The following is a 24,349-nucleotide window of genomic DNA, read 5'->3' as shown; positions in this document are numbered from 1 at the left end:
ATAAATCAAATCCATCAATTCTCAGGTAGATAGGAATTTATTACCATGATTTGTAGACTGATATATTAAGATTCCATTATTTTTGCATGAAGGATAATTAGTAGAATGCCAAAGGAAAAAAAAAGAATAGTTTATGCATTTGATTTTTATAGGATGTTATAGTCTTCAAAAAGTGAGCGTTTGGAAATGCTCGTGACTGGTGACCGTTGGTGTTGTGAGTATTGGTTCAGAGCTCACAGCTTGTGTAATTGTTTCCTGCTTGAGACATTATTATCAACATAATCTCCCTACCATCATCATGTCTCATAAGGCATCATGGTGTAGACTCTGGGAAAATATGCTTTTCAACAAGAATACTTTTCAACTGTTGACAAATACTAAGAATCTGAATGTTGTGTCACTAACAGTAGCAGATTGTCTCCATGAGCAGCATTTTATTTAATGATCCTGTATTCAGGTTTATCTCTGGGTCCTTATATCATTCCTCTGCTTAAGAGAACATGGCCAACACTTCATACAGGCAGGACCAGAAATGATGCAATGCACAGAAATGTCCACCCAGGGTTAAAGTTTCCATTAATCATTCTCTGATAGCTCAGTTGGTAAAGAATCTGTCTGCAATGGAGGAGACCCTGGTTCAATTCCTGGGTCGGGAAGATCCGCTGGAGAAGGAATCGGCTACCCGCTCCAGTATTCTTGACGTTCCCTGGTGGCTCAGCTGGTAAAGAATCCGCCCGCAATGTGGGAGACCTGGGTTTGATCCCCAAGTTGGAAAGATTCCCTGGAGGAGGGAAAGGCTACCCATTCCAGTATTCTAGCTTGAAGAATTCCATGGACTGTACAGTCCATAGTGTCGCAAAGAGTCAGACACGACTGAGCAACTTTCACTTCACTTAATCACCTGTATATTCCTGTTCTCTTACACTTAAAATATTTTCATAAGATCAGTATCTAGTAAACAGTAATATTTGTAAAGCCACTAATGATAAGTAATTGGCAGTTAGCATATATTTTATTAGGTAAATTAAACATTAGTGCTATCTAAATTCAAGCTGGAATAGTTAATTAGCAGAATTTATAATTTCAATTAAAAATAATTTTAAAAACTTTGCATAGCTTTCTTAATTTAAATGAATTTGGAGTTTCCACAGGCAGACAACTCCTAATTTTTTAAATTATGTTTAGAAAAAGTATATGTAGAGAGAAAGAAAATATGAAAACATTTTTTAAATAACTGAATCAGATGAAAAGTTACATTGTTAGCCATTTGACTGACAGTATGCTGAAGCTTCTCAGTGTAGTGGATTTTCAATTGTTTCTGGATCCCTTTTAATTTTTTTGCTGTTATTTGTTAATTGGTAATAATATTTTCAGCTACCAAGAAATATATTTTGTACAGTCTCTTTGGTCACACACTCTCCATGGATTTTACTCAGATCCTCACATTGCCTGTGAAATCAGATCAATTCCTGGGAACAAAAGGAATTCCCAAGAATTATTGCCAGTGGCTGTGTTCATATATTCGGGCAATTGTTCTATTTCTTCATCTAATATTACTTCGATTCTGTCACTTATTATACTACTTGGTCCCTCACTCAAGCACAAGTGTTATACAGTTGGTCAAATTGATAGGTTCTAAATTTTACATCAAACTCTAATTACTTTTAAAATTGAGAGGGCGTGACAGCATGTAATTTAGTGGTTATAAGCCAGATCTTTAAATTCTTACAAAGAAAGCATATAAAATTTGTTGGCCATCCAAAACTCTTTGAAAACAAAATCAGACTTAGTACTCGAAAAATAACCCAGTTTAAAGATTCCTTTAAAATTGATGGAAATAATAGGAAAAGGCTGCTCTGAAGATCCCCACTCTCGGTACACAGCAAATCAGCTGGATATGCATTATTGTGTGCTCTGTTAGACCAATTTGTCCCCTTCCCATGGTGAAATGATCCTACAGTTATATTTATGACAAGTGCTGAATTTCTGTTGAGAGAAAATTTTCTCAGAGAGAAAATTTAGCACCCTAGGTCAGAGTTAACCTTGCAAAGATGAATCCTAAATAGAAAAGCAGGACTCATATGAGAAAAACTGAGAAAAGTTTTGATTGTTTTTAAAAAGTGTCACTGTGATCTCTTGTCACAGTTACCTTTTCTTGGTATTTAATATCTGCCCTGAAGAACGTAAATATGAAAACAAAAAGTCAGTTATGTTTGAGTTGCTTCTGATTGGGGGAAAATGTTTTCTTCTGAGTAATGGCAATGCTAGTATGAAAATGATGGATGATTTACATAGAACTCCTTTTCCCCTTCATGTAAGAGTAAATTGATCAGATGTAGCATTTTCACATCTCTTTTTCCACATCTTAAGTATTTCTCTAATCTCTTGTAGGCACAAGCAGCCAATAAGTTTTAAAGTAATCATGGGATTTTAGAGGTTAATTGCAGATTTACTCTTTCCAGAGTGTAAGTTTTAAAGTAATCATGGAATTTTAGAGGTTAATTGCAGATTTACTCTTTTAGAGGATCAGGTAGGGAAGGGAAAGTGAGTGTGTCTCTGGGTGGGTGGGTGTGTATAATGATAAAATTAATCCTTATGAAGCTCTCAGCACCAGTTGCTGTTCTGAGAGCTTAACATGTACTGACTCACTTAATCCACATAACAATATGTGTGTGTACTAAGTTGCTGCAGACATGTCTGATCCTTTGAGACCCTATGAACTGTAACTCACCGGGCTCCTCTGTCCCTGGGATTCTCCAGGCAAAAATACTGGAGGGGGTTGCCATGCCCTCTTCCAGGGGATCTTCCTGACCCGGGGATCAAAGCCACGCCTCTTTCATCTCTTGCACTGGCAGGCAGGTTCTTTACCACTGGTGCCACCTGGAAATACTGTGGGAGATACACTGTCATTCTCCCCAGTTTACTGGTAAAGAAGCTGAAGCTCACAGAGTCCAAGTCATTTGCCTATAGACACACAGCTGGTAAGCAGCCAGACCATGATTCAAACCCAGACAGCCATCTTCCAAAGCCCCTATTTTGAACCACCAAGTGTATCCACCACTACATGCTACATATACATATTCACAACCACACAGGAGGTCATCCTGTAAGTGGGAAGCGGCAGCACTGAATGTATGATCCTGATGGCCCCTTACCTCAGGAAACACAGGCATGGTGCTATCCCTACTGCCTTGGTCAGCTCGAGCGGCCAGTACAAAACACCGCATCTGGGTGTGTTACGTAACATGTATTTTCTCATAGCTCTGGAGGCTGGAAGTCTCAGATCAGAGTTTGGCAGGGTCGGTGTCTGGTGAGAACTCTCTTCCTGGCTTGCAGACTGCTGCCTTCTTGCTATATTGTCCTCACAGGGTGGAGAGAATGAGAGTGAGCTCATGACCCCGCTTATAAGGATGCTAATCTTATTGGATCAGGTCCCCACCCTTATGACCTCATTTAACTTCAAGTACTTCTGTAAAGACCTGTATCTCCTAATATAGTCACACTGGGTGTCACGAATTCAACATATGAATTTGGAGATGAGGAGGACATAATTCAGTACATACCATCTACTTTCAAAACCAAAACTGTTCTTTCACTGATTCTCTTTCCAGATTTTCAAATGAGGAAGCAGACAAAATTGTTGTGCAGGTCACTCAGATATAGTGTCAGGAAGAGTTGGAACTCAAACATGTTTATCTCTGACTCCCAGAGTATGCTGTCTTTCCTTTGTAGACTGTTGCCCTATTTATGAAAAAATTGGCCTTTTGTTTTTCTACAATCAGCTTAAACCTTTTAGATCTTCAAACATAAGCATTTATTAAAGCCTCTTATTTGGGGATCACAATGGAGGATAGCCATAGCTATAAAGTGTGACCAATTCTCAAAAGTAATTATTAGATCAAACTTTCAATCGTAACTGATTGCTTTTGCATCCTTGAGCAAGTGAAAGGAAAGGTAGTTGCGCAGTCATGTCCGATTCTTTGTGATCCCATGAACTGTGGCTTGCCTGGCTCCTCTGTCTATGGAATTCTCCAGGAAAGACTACTGGTGTGGGTTGCTATTTCCTTCTCCAGGTGATCTTTCTGACCCAGGGGTCCAATCCAGGTCTCCTGCACTGCAGGCATATTCTTTACCAACTGAGCCGCTAGGGAAGCATTTAACCCCAAAATGTTATCCTCTGTGTTGAGGTGTCGATAATGTAAAAGCTAGTAATTCTTAGCATGAACACAAATGGTTTCAATTTCATATGTGCTTCCGTGCTTGCCCTCCGGGGCAGTAGTGCAGGTACTGTGGTCATGACATAGTACCATAAAGAGGAATCCTCATGAAATGATCTATATCACTGATGATATGAATTATGAGGGAAAATGGCTTGCTTTGAGCACCATCAAGTATCTTTAATTCACCACGGCCTGCAGAGGGGTGATGTAAAACAGGAGACCTGGAAAAGAGGCGTAAATTCACAGGCCAGTTTTCAGATCCAGATGAAGGCGGCCTGCTGAGAATTGCCCTCCCACTGTCGAGAGAGAATTACACTCCTCTGAATGGTGGTAAGGGCTGGTAACGCTTCCGGGCTTTCCCTTCAGCTCGGTGGGTGATGGAAGAGAACCAGAATGCAGTTGGATGCCAGAGATGCTAGCACCATGCTGACATGTGGATTTGGGCATGTGACTGAACTCTCAGCATCCTCACCTGTAAAATGATGATTTAGCCCAAATGGTTTTTGATTTCTTTTAAGTTTAAGATGATCAAATTTTAGAATTGGTGTTAGAAAAATAAAGCCCAGGCACAGCATCGCGTCGGGTCGCACTTCGCACGTCAGCACTCCTACTGTATATCTGCCACTCTTCTGTGAGTTGTGCCTCTGCTATCATATTTAATTCTCACAACATCCTTACAGATGCATAAAGTAAAACTCTTAAGAGGTTAAATCTTGCCTGAAGACTCACAGTAGGTAAGGAGTTAGGCTGAGATATATACCCAGGCTAAGTAGCTTGAGAATCTCTGCTCAGAACCAATGCATAATTTCTGGAAACACAGTAAGTTAATCAACTCCTACTTTGTTATCAAAAAAAGTGAAACTTACACACCCTTCCCATAAATTCACCCAGTTTAAAGGTCTTTGTGTTTCCCCAATAGGGTATTCAGGCCAAGTCCTTGACATTACACCTGCCATTTTCCACCTCAACAGGTTTAATCTCATGAATAAACAGAATGTTAATTGTTTCCAGTTTTAGGGAAATGAGCTTTTCAAGGCAGTCTAGTCAAGCTTGGAATTTAGTTAATGTAATTCAGATTTTGCAGGATTTGGATCACAGGAGCCAGGCTGCTGTTTGAGAAATTGACACCTTTAGCACCTTTTGATGGGAGTCATTTAATTGAAAATGAAAACCTCTTTTTACCCTGTTATCCTGTGTAATTTCAATTCACTTTATTAGTCAACTGCTTGCTACACTCCCTTGAAAAAAACTACTCTCACATGTGATTTTCTCAGCTCCAGAATTTTGCAATTCTGGAAATTATAGTGTTAAAAAAGAAAAAAGGCCCCAAATGAGTAATGTGCTTTTGATAAAATATCCTGTCCCCAGCAAGCAACCAAGAAACTGCCTAGTCAACCTCTCAGAAGTTATTATGTTTTAATAGGTAACTTTGAAAGAAAAAAAAAAGTACCTAGTGCTCACAGAAGTTAACATGATTCATGGTATAGTTTTAATCTTCTCAGACCTGAAAGCTAGACGTTTTCATTAATAAGCCCTCAGATATCTTAAGCAAGTTGTTATTGTCAAGCCCCCTGTGATGCCAAAGGTCCTTCTTTGTCATAGATATTGGCCAAATATTAAGTTCCTAGCTTTATTTTCTGCCTGCTTTATCATCCCGGATTCTGCCTCATCAGTTTTCTTCCTGAAACACAGATGGTTCACTGTTACTTGCAGAATGAAGTCAGTTCTTTGACATCAAGGTCCTGGTTGTCTGACCTCAAATTTCCCCTTCTAGACTCACAACCAGTTTATCCCTCCACGAATGTCACAGTCTATTAGCAAAGATCCACAAATCACTCTGGACAAAAAGTATTTTTAGAACTCCATGCTCTAACTCCTGCTGTCCTTTTAGCCTTAGCAGCACATTCTCCCTTTCTGAGATGAAGGCTTCTTCTCAATTGTCTTTTGTCCAAGAAGTCTTTGTTACCTTTCTGGTCATTTATTCTTCTGTGTGTCCTTAACACCCAGTATAGTCTCTGCTATGCTGTTTGTTTCCTATAGTTCATCTATATATGTACCCCGACACCTTGGCCAGGTTGTAAATTCTTTGGTGGCAAAGGGCTAGTCTTATTCACATTGTCATCTCTGCCTCCCTACACCCCCAATCTCTAGTTATGAACCTATCATATTATAGTTGACTGGTAAGAGTTTGTTGGATTGAATTATGACACAGATATTTGGGAAACAGAGTGATCTGGAAAGATAGACTTTACCATCTCATCCAAAGTATTGTTTGGAAAAACCCAAAAGTACTAGTTATCATGCCTGTGGGATGTTGTGCAGTCAGCCCTCCCTATCTTCCTGTTACAAACCTGCAGATTCAGCCAGTGTTGAATCCTGTCCTGTGTTTACCTATTATATTTGAGCATCCATAGATTCTGGCCTCTGAGGCAAGTTCTGGATCCGATCCCTACAGGTATTGAGGGATGACTGTATAGGCGATTGATCGTGGGGGGGATGAAAAAGATATGAAAAGATTTTTTCCAGCAGGGAAAATGTATCTTCAATATTTATCTATTAAATTAAAGCTGAACACAAAGACAGGTTCTCTGTGATTCAGGAAAAGGTGTCACATTTGTAGATGATTTTGATCCACTGGGTCCTTTTCTTGACCTTCACCCTTCTCTGTGAAGGTTCTTCATCCTCCTCACCTTTCTTGACCTCTGTCACTTACTGTCAGAGGAAATGTATACACTTGCCATTCACCAGCTGCTCATGATCCTGAGTGTGTAAAGAACAAAATCAGAAGTGGTGGGTGCAGATAAGTTTTTGAAATTCCAAATGTGCAATATGAAAACAATTGGACTCACTTTTGACAACCTGTTTAAAACTTGTTTGCCTAGCACTCTTCTGGGTGTGATGACACATAAGAAAGAAGTATGGTTCCATGGGTTCATTTTCAAAAAGATACAGTACAGTTAGGATGTAAAGACTAGCATCCCAATATGGAAAGTGTGAAATGCTAAAGCAGGTGGTACTTACTATCTGCATATGTATGTTATAGGGTTTCAGATAGGAATCACTGTGAGTAGTAGCAGAAAAGACTTCTTAAGATCCAGTAGTTTATATATATGAGTAAAGCTTGAGTCAGCACAAATGACTACAGAGGGAAAATAACTTGAACTTTTATTCAGAAAAACCCTAGAATGGGAAAAGCAAGAAGCTGCTCAAAGAATGAGGGTTGCAAAATATGTTCAGGGCATAATTAGGGCACCGCTGTACAGACTAGAACTCTGGGGTTGAGATAAATTGGTAGCAGGGCTTTTGCTGTTCCTCTCTGCTCTAACACAGCAGTTCTCAGGGCTGTTTACTCTGAAATACGTCAAGTGCCTGCTGTTTACACTGACCCCTGAAGACCAGCAGTGTTCCCCTGCATCCAGAATCCCGCAAACCCCATTCTCTCCTGATTGCTGATGCTGCTCAAACATTGTTTGCGGGGACAGTATCAGTGAGAGTGTGGGTCGGGGCGAGGAAAGGAAAATTTGGAATAGGAACAGCGCCTCACTCTCCATCATCAACTCTTTAAAGAGTTTTCCTAGCTCTTTTGGCCCACTTCTCTCACGCCTCTTCTGAAGGGTCCCCTTCACTTGTTGCAGTGCTTGGCGTGGTGACAGAGACTACTATTTCGTTTCTTCTCCAAAGTCTGTTGTGTTTTGTGTGCCTTACTGAAAAGGGAGCTTCCATCTTAAGTGAAACCCGCATGGCAAAGCCCTCCCACTCACACGCCCTGATCAGTTCTAGGAGATGCTCTAAGTTCTGCCCACACTCACTCCCTCATCATCTTTCATTTATTAAATTATTCAATAATGGTAAAATCATCACATCAAAGTCGGACAGATTCAACCACTTAAAAGGAGTATGTTAGTCAGTCTTTCTGAGCCACAGTTTGCTCATCTATAAAACGGAGCTAACAATGTCTACATCATCAATTAGTAATTAATGGTATCCCCGCCCTGTTTATTATAGGAGTCTTTCCTGTTGTATTTAATTTGTTCTTCACACTCAGCTAGAATCATCTCTCTAGAATGCATATTTGATTGAGTCACTGTTCTGCTTAAAATACCTTCAGTGGATCTGTTCCCTGTAAGAAAAACTCTAGACTCTTTTGTAAAGCATATAATGAGTTTTATGATTTCATCTTGGCCTCTTCTCTAAGCTTACCCAGTTCTTTCTTCTCTGATACTTTTATACTCATCTTTTAATTCCCAGGTGTCACCCCTGAAAACTCAAGGGTCACCCTAAGTGATGTCACCTCAGATGTGACCCCTGAAACACCTTCCATCATTTTTCTAGGTGGAAATAGTCAATGTGCACCTACTTAAAATATTTTTTTAACTTTTTAATTTTATAATGTAGTTATTATTATTCACTTACCATATTTTCTCTCACTAGATTATGAACCTCTGCAGTAGTCATTTTATATTACGAATGCTTAGAGCAGTGGGTGGTCCACTCAACACATTTGTGGACTAGATGGATGGATCATGGACAGATACATGAATGAAGAAGTTCTGTGCTCCAACCATGTTGTTATTTCCACATCCTAACAGTGCAGCCAGCAGGATGCTCCCATTCCAGTCTTCATACTGCAGTTTCAACTTCCCTGTAATAGTCACTTGGAGGAGAAAGAGCATCCGTGCTCTTCTGTTACTTCTTACTGTGCTACTTGGCATCTTCACTAACACACACCCATATCTCACACTGCCTCTGGATAGACTTGTGGACCGTCCAGCTGGGGGAAGCTATAATGGACCCTCATAGACTTTGGGAATGGTTGCTCCTTTATAATCCACGTAAGACCCTGCCTCACCTCCATGTTTCAGTCTGGTCAATGGACAGGCTCTTGGGAAGATCTAGTCATCCAGGGAAGAATGTTTAAAGAAACAGGACGCTTTTTAGATTTTCATAAACACTAGGCTGCCTCTAAAAATGATTTCTTAGACCCATATGCTGGCCATTATTCCAGATACTTTATCAGAAAGAATGTATTCAAAGAGATTCCTGTGAGAAGAAATGATTCAGAGACCATTCAGCTTTACCATATCAGTCATATTATTAAGTTATCACTGTTTTTTATTCTGTTAGCAATTAAATTTTAACAGAAGTTTTATTCTCAACTTATGTGGATGGTATTTGCACTAGCTAATAAAATTATTTGACTTTTCCTGGGCGGGAGCTTATGGCATGTGTGATCAGGAGCAGTTGACAAGTTTTCTTTTGTGACCAGATGAACTGACACAGACTAATCGTACTTTAAGTCGTATATATCAGAATGTATGGGCTTCTCTTTCCTGAAACCTTTGATGAGGCTAACTGTTTCCTGTGAACAAAAGATCTCATTGATCTGAATGGTTCTGTTTGTCCCCTGATATTTGCCTTTTGAGTTTTTAATCCATTCTCCCTTGTAAGATGTTGAAAATGAGTGGTGGTAGAGTTCATAACAGTAACCAATGTTCTTCTGAAATAGATAAGCACATATATATGTGTTTATTTTATAATACTCATCACTTCAGTTCAGTCGCTTAGTCATGTCCAACTCTTTGTGACCCCATGGACTGCAGCATACCAGGCCTCCCTGTCCATCACTAACTCTCGGAGTTTACTCAAACTCATGTCCATTGAGTCGGTGATGCCATCCAATCATTCTCATCCTCTGGCATCCCCTTCTCTTGCCTTCAATCTTTCCCAGCATCAGCGTCTTTTCTAAGGAAAATATTTTCCCTAGCATCATGCATGCATATGTATTTCATAGATACAAGAATTTTTTTCTTCTCTTTTCTTTGATTGACATCTGCCACATGTTTAGAAATCCAGACATGAGTTGGTCTGGACTAGTGCAGCTTTTTAATCTGTATTTGCGAAAGATGAAAAGTGAAATGTTTGTAAACTTTTTTCCTAGTTTAGAACATCACTTGCACAACTTTCTTTATACATCATTTGCCGTGTTCCACAAAAGAGTATGCATGTGCTGCAGGGAATCACTGCAATACTTTGGCCACCTCATGCGAAGAGTTGATTCATTGGAAAAGACTCTGATGCTGGGAGGGATTGGGGACAGGAAGAGAAGGGGACGACAGAGGATGAGATGGCTGGATGGCATCACTGACTCAATGGGCATGAGTTTGAGTAAACTCCGGGATTTGGTGATGGACAGGGAGGCCTGGCATGCTGCGATTCATGGGGTCACAAAGAGTCAGACACGACTGAGCAACTGAACTGAACTGAACAGGGAATCAGGACCCAGAATCAAACTGCAGTGTCAACCAAGAGCTAGGAATTAAGAGTTTATTTGTTTAAATGTTCATATCTAGAATAAATAAATTTCTGTTTTGTCCAGAAGTATCCTGATTGACACTTGGGTCCAGGCAAAATTGATAATGGCAGGTTGCTTCACCCTTAAAGTATCCTAATCTTCATAATAACTATATGTTCATTCTATTCATGATATTTGTATATGAAATTATAATCATATTTTATACTGATTTCTAAGGATTTTTAGAGGGCTTCTCTGATAGCTTAGTTGGTAAATAATCTATCTACAATGCAGGAGACCCCAGTTTGATTCCTGCATTAGGAAGATCCACTGGAGAAGGGATAGGCTACTCATTCCAGTAGATTTGGACTTCCTTTGTGGCTCAGCTGATAAAGAATCCACCTGCAGTGTGGGAGACCTGGGTTAAGAAAATGAATTTACTTCTTGTCAGAGCCTACTCTATTTATATTTTATGGCATAAAGGCAGAAATCAGACCCCCCCCCCCCAAAGAAATGCCTCTCATGGTCAAGGAAAAGATGGACAATGGCTTATTTGGTTCTCTTGCACTGGGTCTGACTAGAGTAGGTCACCAAATGCCTTCCTGTTCCCGTCAGTTATTGCTCATAGACTTGCCACAGGACCCTTGAGCACAAAACCTCAATCATCCCCGTCATGGGTCACAGCCTTGTGCTGGCAAAGGGGCTTGCATAACTCCATGGAGCTATGAGCCATGCTGTGCAGAGGTACCCAAGACGGACAGATCACAGTGAAGAGTTCTAATAACACCTGGTTCGCTGGAGGAGGGAATGGCAACCTACTCTAGTATTCTTGCCAGGAGAACCCCATGAACAGTATGAAAAGGCAGAAAGTATGACACCAGAAGATGAGCCCACCACCACCACCCCCCACCCCAGGTTGGAAGGTGTCCAATATGCTACTGCGGAAGAGCAGAAGGCAATTACTATAATAGCTCCACAAATAATGAAGAGGCTGGGCCAAAGTGGAAATGGTGCTCAGATGTGGATGGGTCTGGTGATGAAAGGAAAGTCTGATGCTATCAAGAACAATACTGCATAGGAACCTGGAATGTTAGGTCCATGAATCAAAGTAAATAACTGGACGTGGCCAAGCAGGAGATGGCAAGAGTGAACATGAACATCTTAGACAGTGAACCAAAGTGGATGGGAACAGGTGAATTTAATTCAGATGCCCATTATATCTACTACTGTGGGCAAGAACCCCTTAGAAGAAGCAGAGGAACCCTCCAAGTTAACAGAAGTTCAGAATGCAGTACTTGGGTGCAATCTCAAAAATGACAGAATGATCTCAGCTCATTTCCAAGGCAAACCATTCGAATCACAGTAATCCAAGTCTGTGCCCAAACAACGATGGTGAAGAGCTGAAGTTGCCTGATTCTGTGAAGATCTATAAGACCTTCTAGAACTAGCAGCAAAAAAAGAAAAAAAGTCCTTTTCATCATACAGGATTAGAATACAAAAATAGAAAGTCAAGAGACCCCTGGAATAACAGGCAAGTTTGGCAGAAGGGCAAAGGCTAACAGAGTTTTGTTAAGAGAACACACTGGTCATAGCAAGCACACTTTTTCCAGCAACACGAGATGACTCTACACATGGACATCACCAGATGGTCAATACCAAACTCAGACTGATTATGTTCTTTGCAGCCAAAGATGGAGAAGCTCTATACAGTCAGCAAAAACAAGACCTGGAGCTGACTGTGGCTCACATCATCAGCTCCTTATTGCAAAATTCAGGCTTAAATTGAAGAAAGTAGGGAAAACACTAGACCATTCGGGTAGGACCTGAATCAAATCCCTTATGATTATACATAGAGGTGATTAATAGAATCAAGGGATGAGATCTGGTAGACAGAGTGCTTGAAGAACTATGAATAATATTGTACAGGAGGTGGTGACCAAAACCATCCCAAAGAAAAAGAAATGCAGGAAGGCAAAGTGTTTATCTGAGGGGGCTTTATAAATAGCTGAAGAAAGAAGAGAAGCAAAAGGCAAGGGAAAAACTGAAAGATATACCAAATTTCAGTCCATAGAACAGCAAGGAGAGATAAGATCTTCTTAAATGAATAGGGCAGAGAAATAGAGGAAAACAATGTCATGGGAAAAACTAGAGATCTCTTCAAGAAAATTGGAGATATCAAGGGAACATTTCATGTAAGGGTGAGCATGATAAAGGACAGAAGCAGCAAGGATCTAACAGGAGCAGAAGAGGCTAAGAAGATATGGCAAGAATAAACAGAAGGACTAAACAAAAAAGAGTCCTAATGACCCAGATAACCATGGTGCTGTGGTTACTCACCTAGAGCTGGATATCCTGGAATGTGAGGTCAGTCGGGCCTTAGGAAGCATTGCTATGAGCAAAGTTACTGGAAGTGATAGAATTTTAGCTGAGCTATTTAAAATCATAAAAGAGTATGCTGTTAAAGTGCTGAACTCAATACGCCAGAAAATTCGGAAAACACACCAATGGCCACAGGACTGGAAAAGGTCAGTTTTTCATTCCAATCTCAAAGAAAGGCAATGCCAAGAATGTTCAAACTACTGTACAGTTGGACTCATTTCACATGATAGCAAGTTCAGTTCAGTCACTCAGTCATGTCCAACTCTTTGCGACCCCATGGACTGCAGCACGCCAGGCCTCCCTGTCCATCACCAACTCCTGAAGTTTACTCAAACTCATGTCCATTGAATCAGTGATGCTATCTAACCATCTCATCCTCTGTTGTCCTCTTCTCCTCCCACCCTCAATCCTTCCCAGCATCAGGGTCTTTTCAAATGAGTCTGTTCTTCACATCAGGTGGCCAAAGTATTGGAGTTTCAGCTTCAGCATCAGTCCTCCCAAGGAATATTCAGGACTGATTTCCTTTAGGATGGACTGGTTGGATCTCCTTACAGTCCAAGGGACTCTCAAGAGTCTTCTCCAACACCACAGTTCAAAAGCATCAATTCTTTGGTGCTCAGCTTTCTTTATAGTTCAACTCTCACATCCTTACATGACTCCTGGAAAAATCATAGCTTTGACTAGATGGACTTTTGCTGGCAAAGTAATGCCTCTGCTTTTTAATATGCTGTCTATGTTGGTCATAACTTTTCTTCCAAGGAGTAAGCATCTTTTAATTTCATGGCTGCAGTCACCATCTGCAGTAACATGATAGCAAGGTTGTGTTCAAAATCCTTCAAGCCAGACTTCAGAAGTATATGAACCAAGAATTTCCAGGTGTACTAACTGTGTTTCAAAGAGACAGAGGAACCAGAGATCAAATTTCCAACATTTACTGGATCATGGAGAAAGCAGGGAAGTTTGAGAAAAACATCTACTTCAATCCATTGACTATGCTAAGGCTTTTGATTGTGTGGATTACAGAAAACTGTGGAAAATTCTTAAAGAGATGGGAATACCAAACCATTTTACCTGTCTCCGGAGAAACCTGTACATGGGTCAAGATGCAACAGTTAGAACTGGACATGGAACATAGACTCTTTCAAAATTGTGAAAGGAGTGCATCAAGGCTATATATTGTCACCCTGCTTATTTAACTTATATGCAGATTGCATCATTCAAAATGCTTGAATGGATGAATCACAAACTGGAATCAAGATTGCTGGGAGAGATATCAACAGCCTCAGATATGTAGATGACACCACTTTGCTGGTAGAAAGTTAAGAGACTATTGATAGGGTGAAAGAGGAGAGTGAAAAGGCTGGTTTGAAACTCAGCATTCAAAAAACTAAGATCTTAACATCCAGTCCCATCACTTCATGGCAAGTAGAAGGAAAAAAAGCAGAAGCAGTGACATATTTTATTTTCTTGTACTCCAAAATCACTGCAGTAGTGACTGCACTCATGAAGGAAAACTATGACAAACCTAGACAGCATATTTAAAAACAGAGACATCACTTTGCTGACAAGGGTCCATATAATTAAAGCTATGGTTTCTCCAGTAGTCAAGTACAGACATGAGAGTTGGATCATAAAGAAGTGTGAGCCCCAAGAATTGATGCTTTCTAACTGTGGTGTTGGATAAGACTGTTGAGAATCCCTTGGACTGCAGGGAGATCCAATCAGTCCATCCTAAAGGGAATCAGTCCTGAATATTTATTGGAAGGACTGATACTGAAGCTGAAGTTCCAATAATTTGGCCACCTGATGAGTGTGAAGAACAGACTCATTTGAAAAGACCCTGATGCTGGGAAAGATTGAAGGCAAGAGAAGCGGGTGACAGAGGATGAGATGGTTAGCGTCACCAACTCAGTGGAGATGAATTTGAACAAACTCCGGGTGATCGTGGAGGACAGAGGAGCCTGGTGTGCTGCAGTCCATGAGGTCACAAAGATTAGGACATGGCTTAGCAACTGAATAACAGCAATGCAGCCTCAGTACATGCTGGTTGACCTTGTATATGAAGTAATATTATACTTTCTTTTAATCAGTGAACTTTCTTTCATGTTAGCTTGAAAACAATGTGTTGAACCTGAGGAAAGGATGAAAAGAGCTCATTCATTTTTCTGTTAATATATGTTTGAAATATCCTAGGCATAGGCTATGATTTTGCTTCCTAGTTTTGATACCTTTTTCCAAAGTCAGCAGGGTTACCAACTCTTAGCCACATTTTTCAGCCTCTGGAAAAGCATCTCCTTTAAATATATCTCAATATGATCTGTGTACTGAGCAGTAAAATTATATTCACATGGCATCAATGCATTATCTTTACCCACTGGTATACAAGACAGGAAATCAATGCTCTTCCTTTCATTATCACCAGAATTATCTTCAAAGAAACCATTTCTAAGATCAAGAAGATATCTCAGTGCTCTGTATCCTTGGGAGGATATATATTGAATGAATGTTAGACAACCAGTCTGTCCATTTAATTTAGATTATGGCCCATATCTTGGGATTGATTGTGTGAGTTCCATTCTGAAGGACCCTCTGTTAACTTCAGTCAGTAAGAATGGATTAAAAATAGATTAGAACTACCACATTCAACTTTTTCTGTGTCCTCTGCAGAATAATTTTCCATTTACTCCTTCCTGAACTTATAAACACCCACTCAGAAAAACCACTCTAGAACTCAAATTCTAGTTGAATTAATCTTTTCTACAGACTTTATTTTTGGGGCTCCAAAATCACTGCAGATAGTGACTACAGCCATGAAATTAAAAGACGCTTGCTCCTTAGAAGAAAAGTTATGACCAACATAGCATATTAAAAAGCAGAGACATTACTTTGCCAACAAAGGTCTGTCTAGTCGAGGGTATGGTTTTTCCAGGAGTTATGTATGGATGTGAGAGTTGGACTATAAAGAAAGCTGAGCACCAAAGAATTGATGCTTTTGAACTGTGGTGTTGGAGAAGACTCTTGAGAGTCCCTTGGACTGCAAGGAGGTCCAACCAGTCCATCCTAAAGGAAATCAGTCCTGAATATTCCTTGGGAGGACTGATGCTGAAGCTGAAACTCCAATACTTTGGCAACCTGATGTGAAGAACTGACTCATTTGAAAAGACCCTGATGCTGGGAAAGATTGAAGGCGGGAGGAGAAGGGGACGACAGAGGATGAGATGGTTGGATGGCATCACCAACTCATGGACGTGAGTTTGAGTAAATTCGGGGAGCTGGTGATGGACAGGGAGGCCTGGCGTGCTGCAGTCCATGGGGTCACCAAGAGTTGGACACGACTGAGTAACTGAACTGAACTGAGGTGCTAAACAATTTTACCATAGGGAATATTCTTCATCTGCCCATATGTATTAAAACTTCATGTCTGATGTAAGCATTATACTGTTTAATTTTACACACATACACACACTTCAGTACAAATATAGAAGCAATATTTTAAGTAATAATGTAAGCATAACATAAACATTAGTGTGTAATAGTAATAACTTAAAGTATGTTTGTTATTAACACATTACAAAGTGTTCTCAGTTTAGTCACTTATCAAGTATTGAGAATATGGTATAAATGTCACTGTGGTAAGCACCAAGAAATATAATAATGAGCACACATCCTGAAGGAATTTATGTTACCTCTGCTCATTTTTCTCTCAATCCAGAGAGTAGCTAGTAGGAAAATCATGGAGACTAACTTTTGCCTAAGGGAGTTTGTTTCTCTTGCCAAAATAAAATGATCTATCCTTTAAATAAAGCATAGAAAATAACTCTTTAAGTGACTTCAGCATTTATACTGTTTAAAGAGTGTAAACAGTGGAGGAGCATGAAATTTTTGGTTTGGACCTTCCTTAGAGGTATGTAAATACAATAAAGTTAAGACTGTATAAACTATTTTTAAATAACTTGAAAAAGTCCCAGTCTTCCTCTTTTCAAGTCAAATATGGGATCATGTCCTTTTTTTTTTTTTCTCTTCTTTCTGAAACCAGAGAAAGGTGCTTTGCTTCAGTTATCAAAACTTTTTGGAAGAAACGGTTTTTTGGATGAAATTATCTGGATGAAATCCATGGTTGGTTAGGAGATTCGTTACTTTATCATCTTAATTCTGTTCCTCACCCTAATTTCTATTAGGAAGTTTGGGTACAGAGTAACACAAGAGTTCTTCTTTATATTCTTGAGAATATAATACTATATTTACATAGTACATTTTCATTCCTGTTGTTCCTGTAAAATCATATTACTAATTCCTTAATGAAAAAAGAAACTACCTATCTCTAGTTTTTTGAACTATGTGGAGCTTTATTTGAATAATTTTTAAAAACTTCATACATTCAATGTATTACTTCCACAAATGTCATGTTTAAATATCCACATATTTATTACTTATTTGAAATTTTTACTTTTGAAAAATGTTAGATATTTAGTACCATAAGCAAAAAAAGGAATCAATGGATTTAAGATAAATTTAATTGTGAAATGTACAAGACTAAAAATAATATATTATCTTTTATTTGCATGTACTTCTTTTAAAAATACTAGATAAATGAAAGATATTTTCACTGAAACCTAATAGTGATTTTATAGTAATAGTAAATCAATTTAGTAATAGTTATTTTATAGTAGGAATTAACTTATTCTTAAATCTTTAAAGTCAGAATAAGTTAAAAAATGATCTGATATTAGCTAATATTAACCATAAATAGTCCTGTATAGGATTTGGATTCAGTGAGCCAACGCTATCTGTCTTGGCAGGTTCTATATCTAATAAATCTTTTTATGCTACCCCTCCCATGAGCATCTAGGACTATGCCTTGCCTATAGTGGGCACTTAGTATATTTTGAGTGAATTATTATCAGTTTTATGCTCCATTAAAAAATTAAGACCTCTGGGAACGAATAGTAGTTTATATCTTTGCTGTTAAGTGACTTTTCATCTTCCACAGTCTAATTAGGTCATTCTTTCCCTTAATCAGTGCTTATGAAATTCACCAAGTTTACTAAACGCATCTAATGTTTCAGCTACAGCAAAAAGCCCTTTTGACATGAGAAACAGTACTAGTCCAGTGTTTCATCTGACAATTTTGTGATTCTTGCCTTAAAATAGCAGGAGAATCTTCTATTTTTAGCTTGTTATTTGTGGTGGATAATCTGCCCGCCAGTGCAGGAGATGTGGATTCTATCCCTGGATTGGGAAGATCCCTAGGATGAGGAAATGGCAACCCACTCCAGTATTCTTGCCTGGAAAATTCCGTGGACAGAGGAGCCTGACAGGCTACAGCCCACGGTGTTGGAGAGTCTGACATGACTGAGTGACCAAACATACACACACACATTTACCCAATTTGCCCATAAAAAGACTTCTTGGGATTTAAAAGACATATTTTAAAGAACAAAAGCATAGAAACACACAAAATGATATTTGCTTCCCACATCTTTAAATAAAGAGGTTCCAGACTCCTCGATATCCCCAAAATGAGTTTTGTGTGTCTTTACTGAAGAGGTGCCAGAAGTCTTAAATTACCATGAATCCAGTCTTGCTTGTTGATGATATCAAGTTTCCTTAAAGTATTTCCTGTTGGATTTGTTAAGAGTTACTTAATTTTCTTTCATGGTATCCATCTAATTATAACCAACAAAATATTAACTGATGTCAGTACCTTAGATTATGTGAATAGAATACTTAAGTTTTCAGCTGCTCTGTTGTTTGAAAAGTATCTCGAGTTCCTTTATCTTACACAGAGCTCTAACCTATGACATCGGATATTCTTCTGCATATTGAAATTCACCATGTAATCAATAGCCTCACTGAGTCTAAAGGGTGCTATACCCACAGAGGTTTATGTTTAAGTAATATATGGATGTGCTCAGGGGCTTATTTCTGCATCTTCCCACAAACTAGCTGGGAGAGTAAGAAACTTCATTAAAAAGACATTTGTCAGGATGCTAGAGGAATAGGAAAAATCCTCCACAGGCTATGTACCTAATTTCCAGCCAATACAGAATGACTCCCAACAGGAATCATTTATTGCTTTAGTGGCTTAAGTGATGGGGCTGTTAGCATCTCTTTTGGCTGACTGCTTTGCAATCTAGTTGCTTTCAGATGTGCGAAAAGTCATCTTAATATTCATACAGAACTTCTGTCTCACTTCATTTCTTCCAACCTTGATCTGTCAGTGTCCTGTGGGCAAGGCTTATTGAAATCCCAGGTGCGTCAGAGTTACACAAACAAGGTGCTTGGGGAAAGGGTTAGGCTTCTCTATATTTCTGTCATTGCCCCCCAAAATGTCTTCACAATTGCTTATTTCATACTTTTTTAAGTCACTCAGTCATGACCAACTCTTTGTGACCCCATGGACTGTAGCCCATCAGGCTCCTCTGTCCATGGGATTTCCCAGGCAAGAATATTGGGGTGGGTAGCCATCCTCTTCTCCAGGGGATCTTCCTGACCCAGGAATCGAACCTGTGTCTTCTACATTGCAGGTGGATTCTTCACCATCCAAGCCGCCAGGGAAGCCCAGTCACCACCATTCCTTCCTGCCTCACACACTGGAACCTCCATCCTAATTCCCACTTATTTGTATACCCAGAGTCATTGACCAGCAGATTTTAAATGTACCCATTTATCCTGGAAACACAATGTAATGTGATTGGATTAATTTATCAATGCTTGCTGGAAACTTAACACCCTCAGTTCAGCTCTGACTTGACACTGAAAGAATTTTTTTAAAAAATTATGAATGCATGGTCTGGTAACAAGACTTGTTTCTTCACGATTCTTTTGCAAATAAAATGATAAGCTCTTGGAAAAGCTGTAGTTAAAAGCGCTAACTACAGAAAGTTTGGTATGCACTGGAATGCCACAGGAGCAGGACTTGGAAGTCTTCAAAAAGAAAAAAAAATATCTGTACATCTGACAAAAACAACGAGTGTTATCATAGCTGGCTTCCTCAACATCACCCACTGATGATAACCACTTTCAGAAATCACACTCCAAAGTGAATGAAGAATTATCTGCACTCTTGTGTTTATAGAGATTCAACTCCCAAATGTTTTTTTTCTAATAGATAGTCTAGAACTCAAAATCTAATCAAATAATTACAGTTCTACGAACATACCAATAGAAAAGGGAATTACCTGTAGTGAAAAACTGTTAATTAAATGTGGATGATAGTGTAATTACTTCTGGTTAATGTCTGGCTCAGTTCTCTTAAAGACTACTCTTGTAATTGCTGAACACCTATTAGAAGGCCGTGTTTCCAATAACGTGATGCTCAAGAAACCTTGTTTCTTAGTGTGTTTGTAAGAAATAGACTATGTGGATTGTGACACACCCCCTAGTCTTTATTCCATATTCAGTAGTTCATTCTCAGGCACCTACTTGGCATATAACACAAAGACAACTCAAACTTACCAGGCAAAAAGTGCTGTCCCCATGTAAAGTAGTAATGCTCATTTGCCACAAAATCATGTCTAGTGGGCAACAGCCTAGACTAGACCCCTTGAAGCAAGGAATAGGCGGGCTCTGTCTCTCTAGGAGCCAACACCCCCGTTCCTTCTGTTCGGAGATGTTCAAGACAGCAACACTTAGACCAACACTGATGTACCTGTTGGCGGCCTGTTAACAAGGATATTGGAGGGAAAAAAAGAGGAAGTGAGGGGTCAGTTTTAGCTTGTTTAGAAGAGTATTTTCATGACAGATTTTTCCTCACACATAGAAAATAGCATTTTCTTGCAAAGTATAATGGTATCACCATTTTCAGGCTGTCTTTGAGGTAGATAAATTAATCTTACTCAGTTTTTTATTTTTAAATACTATTGTCTGTTTTGTTTCACTTGTGTTTCCATGTTGTAGGTCCACTAACATTCTGATATATTTTCTCAATGAACAGGTCGCCATGGAGACGGAAGTTATTGGCCAGTTGATACGAATTTGATTGATAGAAGCACTCTGAATGGTAAGTATATAAATTAGGTTCTATTGGATTAATCATATTAATTTAAATGGTTAATTCTAGCATGTTTGAGGCAAATTTTCTGTTGACTGCAAGTGCCAATAACCTCAAACTTAGGGTTTTAGTGGGGATAATACAAGCATGAAATTATTAGTAAACTTGGAGCTTATTTCACCAGGAGACAGTGGCAGTGAGAGCTGACAAGTACAGAAAATAGTCAGTTAGAAAAGCCTAGACATAGAGAATTTTATAAATGATGCAGGGCTGTTAACTATCTCAGTCTGAAAGTACTCTATGTATTTGAAATATTTCCAAAAATGAAATTTTATTAAAGAGAGGTGACGTCAAAAGTACAGCAAGCTGAAACCCATTCAGTTTCATAAATTGAAGTTTCTAGGACTTTTTGAAGAGTCAGAGTGCCAGGAAATTAAGAGTCAATCTATACAGACAATTGAGAAGGAACAATTATTTCCTCACAGTTTCCATCACTGCTGAACAATGGTTATATATGTTACAGATGAAGCAAATGTAAGCCATGAACACAGAACAATATATTTCTTAAATGGTATGTCCTAAAGAACACTAATCTTGGACAGAAATGCCCAATGGAACAGCTAAAAATACTGGAGGCCCAGTAAAATTTGTATTATTTCTAATTGCCTAAGAGCTGAGGCAAAGAAAAATATTGCAAGGGATTACCATCTCAATGTATGCAGGCCTCTCAATGTACATATCTATAGGCAACTAGAAATAATTCAAACTTAACTGAACCTCCTGTATTCTTAATTACTAAATCTGGCAAACCTATTTGGATCAGTACCAAGATTAAAAGTTTGGTATTGACTATTTGAATTTGCCCCTCAAAAGAGAATGAATTCCTAATCAAAAAGAAACCCTAGCCCAAATTTGACATGGACAGATAAGTCAACAGATAAGAACTTTTCTTTTCACAGGAGGCAGACTTCAGATGAAGAGAATGACAGTAATTGAGAGAAATGCATGTCATTGTATTTTTTTTTTTTACTATTTAAGATTCCTAGTGAGAAATATAATTGTATTTAAATTTGATCTGATATACATTATCTCACAGGAGAGAGTCATGAAGATAAAATAAATAAATGACATCCAATGACTTTGAGCCATTTTAGATAGATTATTGGCATTATCCCTTCTCAGATTTCTGCATCACTTAATGATGTTCTAGGCATTTCCTATTAAATGAGTGGGATGAACAAAGTACCTGAAACATTTCTAGAAACCCTACTGAAATAACTAATTATTACAGGCTATATGATTAATTAAGGTGATCTGATAACCTCAGAGACATGGATGGTAGAGGGCATGCTTAATCTATTTCCTATTCTTTTTTGCTATCCAGTAAATGATGGTAAATATTAATATGTAATTTGCCTTTAGCTTGTGCTCTTATATGCAAGTCAGCAAATGCATTTGAAAGCTCTACCTTCCTAATTAAAATTCTGCCAACATCTTGTACCATAGGAAGGGGGTATATTTTCAAATTATATATACAAATGACACCTTGACTGATAAAACTCTAACACCCCCCACCTTTGCAGAGTAGGCTGCATCAACAAGAACACTTTAAAATCTTGAGTTTTTGAACCTCACATACAATGAAAATTTCATACATCTCCTTATGTAGTGACAGAATTATAGAGGTTTCCTATCTCTCCTTTTACTTGCTGGATTCATCCTTCAAAGGATTGTAATAGAATAATGGTTTACTGTCAGAATACTCAAGCCAATTGCAAATAAATTTAGAGCTTGCTAATCATTTACTTTCTCTTACGTGTCACTCTTTTAAAAGCAACACTCTTGGAATTCAAATAAAGAAAAACAAAGCTATAGTTCATGTTTATTCTTGAAGTTGGAAGCCCTTAATTAAATTGAGGAAACTGAAGAGGCTTCCTAAATTATTTTCTGATGACAGGTAGAATCAAAGCTAATATGCAGTGATATGATAGTATTTTACTTTTATGATGCGTTCAATTTTATGGTTCACCTTCTTACAGCAGGAGAATCTTCAACTTCTGAAAATGTGATTTTGTAGTTTACATTTGTATGAAGGATAACAACAGTGAAAATTACTTCAATTCAGTTGTTTTCTTATGGGGGAAGATAAATCACCAATTATGTTGGTAGCTTTTCCCATAGTTTTCAAAATTAATAATTTTAGTAAAGATATCTACAAACCCTACAAAAATGTTGTTTTATTGGGCTTCAACCTTTGAAAACTCAATTTGACAGATGTGATACTTTGGTGAAGCATTATTTTAAAATTAATGTTATTGATTAATTTTTTAGTGTTTAGAACCATATTTGGTATTCTGAAAAATATGACTTAAATGTTGCATTTAGGAGAAAAAGCCATGATTTGCCCTCCAGTTTTGAAAACCTTTGTTTATTTAACTCAATAGCATTTTAACTAACCTAAATAGAGTATACAGAGAAGCTCTTTCCATATTTGCAGGAGATGGCCACTCTGAGGTTGGTAAGGTATTACAGGGCACCCAACAGACACCTTAATGCCAAAAGAAAGGTCCAGAAATAAAATTTTACACTCAATTCCCTGATGTAAAGATAATTGGAGCATCTCAGGTGTCTCAAGTTCTAGTCTACAAGAGGCTGTGCCAACCTACTATCGAAACATCTAAAATGATGTTAAGGACCTCAGACTAATCCCAAGCTCCAGGTATTGGAAGTGCCTTTGTCATGGTTTAGAAATGTGTGAATCAAGTCACTTACGTTTTTGGATCTCAGTTTTCATCAGAACATAGGAAGTGTTCAGCTCGATCAGGATTTCTCAGCCACAGAACTGTTTCCATCTGGGACTGAATAACGTTTGTCGTTGGGCTCGTCCTGTGCACTGTAGGAAGTGTAGCAGCAACCCTGGCCATTTTCCACCAGGAGCCGGTAGTATTTCTTCTCCCCTCTGTTGGAACAACCCATACTGTCTCTAGACAGTGCCAAATTTCCTCTTGAGGGCTAAAACCTCCCCAGTTTAAAAACCACTCATCTTGATTAGCAACCTCCAGAAGTTGTTAGAAGGTACATGGGTCCCTTGAGAAGCTCCGTGAAAAAGTTCTCCATCGTCAGTAAGCATTGGCAAGCTCATTTGATGTTGACTTCTCTTTGTCCGGGTCCTCGCCTTCTCCTGAACACTTAGAGCACTAGTCTTGAGCGCGCGTCTCTGCTCACTGTGTGCCCTTGATTCGGTGATCTCCACTCCCAGGCTTCGGATTCCATCTACACGCCAACTCCCACATTTACATCTCTAACACAGAGCTTCCGGCCGCCTCTTTATGACTCATCGTGAGACCTCAACTCTGACCTATTCAAGACTGCACCTCTGTTCTTGCCCCACTGAGTCTGCCTGTACTTTCACCCTCTCCCCCACCCTAGACATCAGGACTGCTGCTCAGGCCCGAACCTTCCTTT

At 38.9% G+C, this 24,349-nt stretch overlaps 1 protein-coding gene across 5 annotated transcripts in view; it reads left to right on the top strand.

The window, feature by feature from the left end:
* The window catches only part of DCC (DCC netrin 1 receptor), a 1,226,177-nt gene that overhangs the window by 1,101,953 nt on the left and 99,875 nt on the right, over nt 1-24,349 (top strand). For all 5 annotated transcript variants that reach the window (XM_070452514.1, XM_070452512.1, XM_070452511.1 and 2 more), the window contains one exon: nt 20,828-20,893. In XM_070452514.1, coding sequence (XP_070308615.1) covers nt 20,828-20,893 — 66 coding nt within the window. The remainder of the gene's footprint in view (nt 1-20,827; nt 20,894-24,349) is intronic.

The sequence above is a fragment of the Odocoileus virginianus genome, chromosome 22 (genome assembly GCF_023699985.2).
Source record: "Odocoileus virginianus isolate 20LAN1187 ecotype Illinois chromosome 22, Ovbor_1.2, whole genome shotgun sequence".
NCBI classification, from domain to species: domain Eukaryota; kingdom Metazoa; phylum Chordata; class Mammalia; order Artiodactyla; family Cervidae; genus Odocoileus; species Odocoileus virginianus.
The sequence above is the reverse complement of the archived record's forward strand: the minus strand, read 5'-3'. Positions and strand labels throughout refer to the sequence as shown.